Source organism: Aedes aegypti, chromosome 3 (genome assembly GCF_002204515.2).
Source record: "Aedes aegypti strain LVP_AGWG chromosome 3, AaegL5.0 Primary Assembly, whole genome shotgun sequence".
Lineage (NCBI taxonomy): Eukaryota > Metazoa > Arthropoda > Insecta > Diptera > Culicidae > Aedes > Aedes aegypti.
This window is the reverse complement of record NC_035109.1, coordinates 206,206,283-206,214,462: the sequence shown is the minus strand read 5'-3', so window position 1 is coordinate 206,214,462 and position 8,180 is coordinate 206,206,283. Positions and strand designations below refer to the sequence as shown.

The following is an 8,180-nucleotide window of genomic DNA, read 5'->3' as shown; positions in this document are numbered from 1 at the left end:
GCAACATGAGTGATTACTGGTGCACTGATGGTATAGGTATATAAACGTCAAAACGAACCCAATTGCTGGGGTCTTCTCAAAGCACTCCTGTAATGCATAGATTTACCATTATGCAAAATGTCCTTTATGTCAAATGTTCCAGACCACCCATAATGCCACGTTACACCCTATTAAAATATGAACCTTTCGGATAAATAATTGCACGAGTTTCAATTCAAGAGAACATTAATTTTCATTATTACGATTGAGAAAAGATACTCATACAAAAAAACTACCTTAATTGTAAGTCATATATCTTGGAGTGGCGCTGAACTTGGCGTAACTCTTGATGACTTTGTTCACGGCTTCAAGGAAATCCTTCTCGGTGGCCACCTTACGTCTCGCGCGAATTGCAAACATACCTGCCTCGGTGCAAACGGACCGGATTTCAGCGCCCGTAGAGTTCGGACACAAACGCGCCAACAGTTCGAAACGGATGTCCCTCTCGACGGACATCGATCGGGCATGGATCTTGAAGATGTGCGTTCTACCTTCCAAATCAGGCAAACCAAACTCTACTTTACGATCCAAACGACCAGGACGCATCAAGGCAGGGTCCAACGTATCGGGACGATTAGTAGCCATCAGAACCTTGATGTTTCCACGTGGATCGAATCCATCCAGCTGGTTAATCAACTCCAACATGGTACGCTGAACTTCATTATCTCCTCCGGCACCGTCATCGAATCGAGCACCTCCAATGGCGTCGATTTCATCGAAGAAGATCAAACAGGCCTTTTTGGAGCGGGCCATTTCGAACAGCTCTCTCACCATACGAGCTCCCTCTCCGACGTATTTCTGCACCAGTTCTGAACCGATCACACGAATGAAGCAAGCATCGGTACGATTAGCAACCGCACGGGCACACAGGGTCTTGCCAGTTCCGGGAGGCCCAAACAGCAACACTCCTTTCGGCGGTTCAATTCCCAGGTTCACGAATTTCTCCGGATGCAGCAGAGGGGTTTCTACGACTTCTCGGAGCTTCTCGATCTGTTCCTTACATCCGCCCACATCGCTGTAGGTCACATCGGGTTTCTCTTCCACCTGCATCATCGTCACCGTGGGATCAATCTTCGGCGGCAGAGGAATATGAATCTGGTACTTGTTACGGTCAACTCTGCAAAGGAAAATGAATGGAAGTTAGTTTTCATTGCACTTTCTATAGAATGTTATTATCAATCTATGAAACAGAAATTGTTGTAACGTGACGAGGCGGTAAAACTACTCAAATTAATTGAGAATAAATTAAAGTTACAAACCAAAAATGAGGTTTATTTCGCGGAACACTTTAAAACTTGTTCTCTTCATTGCGGGACAATAGAACATACTACTTGGACAGACATTGATTGTTATAGTATTGGCACATACGCCATCGATCCAGATGACAGTCGCCTGCCAACGGATAGCCCTGTGGTAGCTTCTGGGTTAGAGTTGCCAGTGTCCCCAACATCTCCCTCCTTAATATCTGCGGTACGCATGGAACCATTGAGGCGGTCTTCGGTTGCGTGAAGAGCGTCTAGGTAACTTGACCGCAGGAGACGAATCGTTAGCAGACTGGAAGTCCGTTGATGTAGGGCTTGAACTTTTAGATGATGGGGAGACCACTATCGGCGTTGGCGATGCAGGTTTGACGTTTCCCATTGATGGTAATGTAGGTGCCCGAGCTACCGGCGGAGATGACATATTCCATTATTCAGAAGGATATTGATTGGTAACTGCTGCTTCGACGATGATGTTTCCACAATAGTTGAGCCTGACACAGCCCTGGCCCTAAGCTGGTTGATGTGAGATCTGATCATCCTCCGGTTGTGGACCCAGATGTTGTACTTGACTTTTCCCAGCTTCTCGATTACGATTCCCGGCGCCCAAGTCCACTTATTGCTTGCGTAGACCTTGGCGAATACGGTGTCCTTAGGTTGGAACAATCGGGGTTGAGTTGAATTGGCTTGATTTGTTAACGGTTCATGAGGTACACGAAGAAGATCCATGGATGTTCGCAGTGACCGGTTGTACATGGCTTCAGCAGGTGTTTTCCCGTCTGGCACGTTCGGGTTGGGTGTAGTCCGATACGTGAGCAAGAAAAGATCAAGAGCATGGCTTGATAGTGTCGACAAATCTCTCGACTTGGCCGTTTGATTGCGGGTGAAAAGGAGCCGTTGTGACGTGTCTTACACCGCTTTCGTTGCAAAATTGACTAAACTCCGCACTCTTGAACTGGGTACCGTTGTCTGTGACGAGAAGCTCCGGCATTCCTTTGTTGGCGAAGAGCGAGCGAAACAAGTTGATGGTGGCTTTCGTCGTGATATGGCAAGTTGGAAATATTTCCGGCCATTAGCTGTAAGCATCGACGACGATGAGATAGAATTCTCCGTCCAAAGGGCCCGCATAGTCAGCATGAACGCGCTGCCATGGAGCAGTTGTAGATGGTCACGGTTCTGATCTGGCTTTTGGAGGAGACCGTGCTGCTGATGCACAGTGCTGACAACTCTTAACGAAACTGGCTATTTCTTCGTCTAATCCCGGCCAGTAAACATAGCTGCGTGCTATGGCTTTCATCCGTTGCACACCTGGATGACCCTTGTAAAGTTGATTCAAGCATCTTTTCCGGTACGATGTGGGGATCACCAATCGGTCCCCGAATATAATGCAGTCTTGGATGATTGACAACCCTTCTTGACGGTCGCGGAATCGTTGTAGTTCGCTGTCCAGTGAATCGAACTTTTAAGTGGGCCAACCGTCCGGACGAAACGGAAAACTTTGCGAAAAACTGGATCGGATTTTGGACCATACTGAAACTGAGAGGTAAACAATTTACGCTATTGATCGCTACTGACCTCAAATCTTCCTCCAGGGCTGTGTATGCAACGACAAAATCTTTGTCTGGCTTCGCATGTTGGTTGATGAGCCTGGACAACACATCAGCATTCCCGAACTTGTCAGTGGAGATGTATTCGTAGTTGAGTAATGTGAGGGTCCATCATTGGAGCCGGTTGGCCGTGTAAACCGGCATCCCTTTTTTGGACCCAAAAATTCGTAGTAACGGCGCATGGTCTGTTTGGAGCCGGAATCTTCTTCCAAAAATGAATTTATGGAAATTGGTTACTGCATACGCTATCGCTAGACCTTCGCGATCGGGTTGGGAGTTGCCTTTCTCAGCTGCAGTAAGTGCCCGAGAAGCGTTTCTGGATGACCTTTATCTTGCCGTCAGGGAATCTATGACTTATAGTTGCCCCAACTCCAACCGATGACGCGTCGGCAGACACTATTATTTCCTGCTTTGGGTCATAATGAGTGAGCAGTAGGTCTGAGGACAATATTTCCTTAAATTTGTCAAATGCCTGCTGGCATTCCGACGTCCAGTTGAACGATGAGCTATTTTTGAGTAACTCGTCCAGCGGATAGCGCAGAGTCCTCATATTTGCAACAAACTTCCCATAATAGGGCTTATTCACAAATTTTATGACGCTGAAAGGGGTGGGTGGGTGTCCTGCTGGTGTTACGGCTCATACAAAAGTTTGTAGTATATTCATACAAAAAGAGATACGTGGGGGTGGGTGGGTATCAAAAATGGCCATTTTCAGCGTTATGAAATATGTGAATGAAGCCATAATGTATGGCTCCCACGCAGGAGAGGTCTTTTGGTGGTGGCATATTCTTTATAGCTACGATTTTGATAGGATCCGGGCGGATTCCATGGCGATCTAACAGAAGACCCAAATACCCGAGTTGATGTTGCGCAAAAGAGCATTTTTCTGGCCGTATGGTGAATCCATACTCTTGGATCCGCTGCAGAACTGCGTGCAGATTGCGTTGGTACTCCTCGGCGTTTTTGCCTCCGACGATGACATCGTCCAAATAGCCAGACGTACCCGGGAGTCCAGCCAGCATGGTGTCTATCATTTGCTGGAATGCTTTTGGAGCAGACTTCTCACCAGGTGGTAGTCGATGTGTATTGATGATTAGAATGCTGCGAGAACCTTCATCGATTTCCATTTGCAGGAACGCATCGGACAAATCGATTGTGCTGGTCCACTGGTGAAATGATGTTCAAACGTTCCAAACAATCGAGCTCCTGATCCACTGTAAGGAGCATGGCGTAGGAAACTGGTCTACTCGGGCGGTAAACCGGTCGACAAGACTCTTTGAGGGCTAATTTGATTTTGGTCTTGTTGCACAGGCCTAGATAATTTTTGAACAGCTTGGGGTACGCCTTCTGCAAGGAACTGATATCAACGCTTACCTGGTTGCAAAAGTTGTCCATCGGCAGTGACCAAAGGTTGAACTTATCGATGAGATCGATGCCAAGTAAGTTTAGTGAACGCTTGGAGACGAAAATTCGGCCCTTCTGAGCCAAACCGTTGAACGACACCACATGCAAATTCGTACTCCAATTAGAGTTATTCACCCGATGCTGATTTGGCGATCTGTGTTGCTGGAACCACTGTTGGTTGTCCAAGTTGCTTCCATACTTGTTCGGACACAATGGTTATGTCCGATGCTGTGTCCAATTGCAAACGCACAGGCACACCGTTGATTTGCACCTGCACAAACCAACGCTTGCTTTGGACATTGCCGACGGATAGTGCGATGGTCTTCGTAGAGAAATTACCACTACGATGCTTACGATGCTTGTGGCCAAGCTGTCTGCATTTGCTGCATCGATGGTTTCGGAAACTGCGGTGATTTGAAAAATGCATTGCGCCGCAGTTCCAGCACGAAGTGGCTTGAGTTTTCTTCTGCTCAGCTGGCACTGGAGAAGCTTTCCGCCGATCTTTCGAACGTCTGTGGAACTTATTGTGGTGCTGTGGACCTCCCTTGATTGCTTGCACCTGGCCCGATGGGCCTTCGATCATCGCTGTGTCGTTTTTTCAAATTTATAAGCCGCTGACATTCCTCGATCATCGCTTCCAAGGTGACGTCATCGTTGCTTTCTATTTTCGCTAACAGCCTGGTTCGTATATCAGCGTCGCACTCTCCATTCAAGCCGCAGACGAACATCAAGCAATTAAATTGCTGCTCGGACATCTTCGACAGCTCAAATTTTACGCACATTTTGTCCACCCGACTCGCAAAAGTGACGTAATCTTCGGTCGGGGTTCTGGTGGTGGAAAGTGTACTGTAGCGTTTCTTCACCATTGATTCGGTGATCCCGAACAGCGCCGTGAGCTTTTGTACCGTTAGGTACATCGAAAGTGAAGTCTTTCGGTGTACTCGGAAGAATATAGCTGACGTACCTATAATGCTCGTTGGTTCCCAGGCGACGTAACCTGACTTTCGCATCATCATCGAGTCTACGCGCATCCTTCGCAAACAGGTTTTCATAACGCGCATACCAGGCAGCAAAGGTGCAGTTCTCAGAATCAAACTGGAACTCTTTGATGTTACCAGCTAATGATTCCAGAATGGCTTCTGGATTGGGTGGAACGTTGACGTTGATTGACGACATCGCATTCCGGAAAAGCGCTTCCTGCTGCTGCAGAAAATCCTGTTGTTGTTGGGTCGATTCGCGCTGCTGTTGGAGAAGCTGGTTCGTGACTGCCTGGTGCTGCTGCAGGTGCTGCAGAATTTGCACAATTACATTGTCCGCTGACCTCCCTGGTGGGAAAATCGGCTGCTGACGATACTGCGTATGCTGACCGGGCGGACTGTTCCCCGGACCTTGCGGTGGTTGATGAGGAAGCTGCTGCTGTTGAAGGTACTGTGGATGTCCATTCGGATGTTGATTTCGACCAGATGGGACGATTCCCTGGTTGGCATCCACGTGCTGTTGCCCGTCCATTGTGCTGAAAGTGCGGCGTCGTGGTTAAAATTCGATCGCGTTTTCTCTACGCGAATTTCCCGGCGAAACTTACAAAATATTCGAGTTCTCGTCGCCACTGTTGTAACGTGACGAGGCGGTGAAACTACTCAAATTGATTGAGAATAAATTAACGTTACAAACCAAAAAAGAGGTTTATTTCGCGGGACACTTTAAAACTTGTTCTCTTCATTGCGAGACAATAGAACATACTACTTGGACAGACATTGATTGTTATAGTATTGGCACATACGACATCGATCAAGATGACAGTCGCCTGCCAACGGTGAGCCCTCTGGTAGCTTCTGGGTTAGAGTTACCAGTGTCCCCAACAGAAATATTAGAACAAAACGTAACACTAATCTAATAATATGCATTTTCTTCTTTCTACGTCCCTACTGGGACAGAGCCTGCTCCTCAGCCATGGGAAGCCAAGCAAATTTTCTTTACGAAAAGATCCTCGACTCTCAGCTTGGTCGTGCTGAATAGGTACTTTAGAGACATCATACCAAAATGAGGAAACGGAAAGAGACTGAACAGGAATTCAAAAGAGACCAAAAACTAACCTACTTATCTAAGCTATGCCGATGTTGCCACTTACCCAACACGCATTCCTTCCTCGATATCGGTAGGGGCCACCGAATCTGCCAAGTCAACCACAAACTTGGCAAACTGTTTCACATTAATGATGTACTTCGGGTCATCCGAGTCCGCGTTGATGATTTTCGTGCAACGAGCAACCTACAAAAAACATTAAGATTATTTAATTGTTTTAATTTCAAGTAAATTCTCGCATAATCTGGGATAACGCCCTAAAAGCCATTGGTAACTACGTGTGTAGCTCGTTGTTTCTGAGCAAATGAATGGATATGCATCCAAACCAACACCACTGGCAGGTCGAGAATGACCCTTTCTTCACTATAGCGTTGTTAAATAACATGTAAATCCATTCAAATGCTCAAAAACAATGAGCTACACACGTGGTTACCAATGGCTTTTAGGGCGAGATCATAAGTAATGCGAGAATTGTTTCAGGATTCACGATCAACGGATTGCTTCGAGATTTTTAAAGAACCTTAATGATTAGTGTCTTGAGTTTGGAAGCTAGCGTCAATGTACCAATTGTCAATTACAATATCTAGAATCTCGCCCCGTCTACCCCTGTAACAAAACTGCCATAAATAGCTACGACCTATAGTACTACGACTATATGGGACTGTGTACTAAGGGTACATATTGTCCTACCTGTAAAGGTTGTTCATTCTGCAAGATCTGCTTATCGGCCGCCAAATCCCACAGAGCCGGTGGCGCCAAACCTGTATCGCTTTCCTTAATGCCCGTCAGCTCGTTGACCTGTTTGATGGACTTTTGGATGTCGTCCTCGATCTGTTTGATCGACTTGTGGTACTGGCCTTGACCCTAAAAGGGAACCAGATCGGAGATTTGAGGTTATGACTTTAGGATACACTGTATTCACGAACTAAATTTGTGCAATACTCACATAAGTTTTCAGAAGCTCAATATCCACTTCATCGAGGGCTGGAAAGGAATTAGGAGATATTTCATATCAGGAACATTTTAAAACTTTGTGAAGCTGATTCTTCACTATCACGAATTTTTCCTTCACCGCTTTCTAAGCCTAGCGTATTTACCTTCGATTTCCGGCTCAGCCTCTTTGTTATCGATCTTCACCTTACGCATATCATCTCCCAAATGGTCCGGCATTTTGATGCGTTGCTAGTTTAGGAGAATCGGGATTTAAATTACACCGCAAAATTCGAAAAAAATCACTAATTTGCAGCCAGCAACACAAAAACCTTCCGAAATGATTACAAGCAAGTTTTTGGGACGACGCGTTTGACAGATCTCTGGTTCAGGAGCAGCTGACAGCATTCGTGATGACTGCCAGCATGCATGCAGTCAACAGGAAAGGGGCTAACGTCGCATACTTTCTGATGTGTTTCGGGGATCATAACTTTTCCCCGAATGGACCAATGCAAGCGTTCACTCGTTGACGTTTGAGCGGTGCCGTGTTATTTACGTGACCTTGGAAACAAGTGAATTCGGCACCGCTCAAACGTCAAATTAGTGAACTCGTGCACTAGTCCATGGCTTCTGATTGATGATACTTTCGAAGAACAAGCCTTTTTTGAAAATAAAAATACATAGATTGTCGAATTTTCCAGCCAATTTCTAATAATAGACTATTTCCGTCAAACCTTACCCCCAGTTTTTATATTTTTCTTCTATAGACGATTGTTTTTAATGATTATTGACGCTTTTAGATTTTATTTATATGCAGTCCTGATTTGCTTACAATTTTTTAAAAACTTGGAAATTCACC

At 45.9% G+C, this 8,180-nt stretch overlaps 1 protein-coding gene across 1 annotated transcript; it reads right to left on the bottom strand.

The window, feature by feature from the left end:
• Window positions 1–213: 213 nt before the first annotated feature.
• On the bottom strand, window positions 214–7,710 carry LOC5577035 (26S proteasome regulatory subunit 7). Its single transcript, XM_001663081.2, has 5 exons — window positions 7,489–7,710; window positions 7,338–7,375; window positions 7,082–7,255; window positions 6,438–6,577; window positions 214–1,156 (listed from the first exon to the last, which is right to left on the bottom strand). The coding sequence occupies exons 1-5, from the start codon at window positions 7,559–7,561 to the stop codon at window positions 277–279; spliced, it is 1,305 nt and encodes a 434-aa protein (XP_001663131.1). The 5' UTR covers window positions 7,562–7,710; the 3' UTR covers window positions 214–276.
• Between the last annotated feature and the right edge of the window lie 470 nt (window positions 7,711–8,180).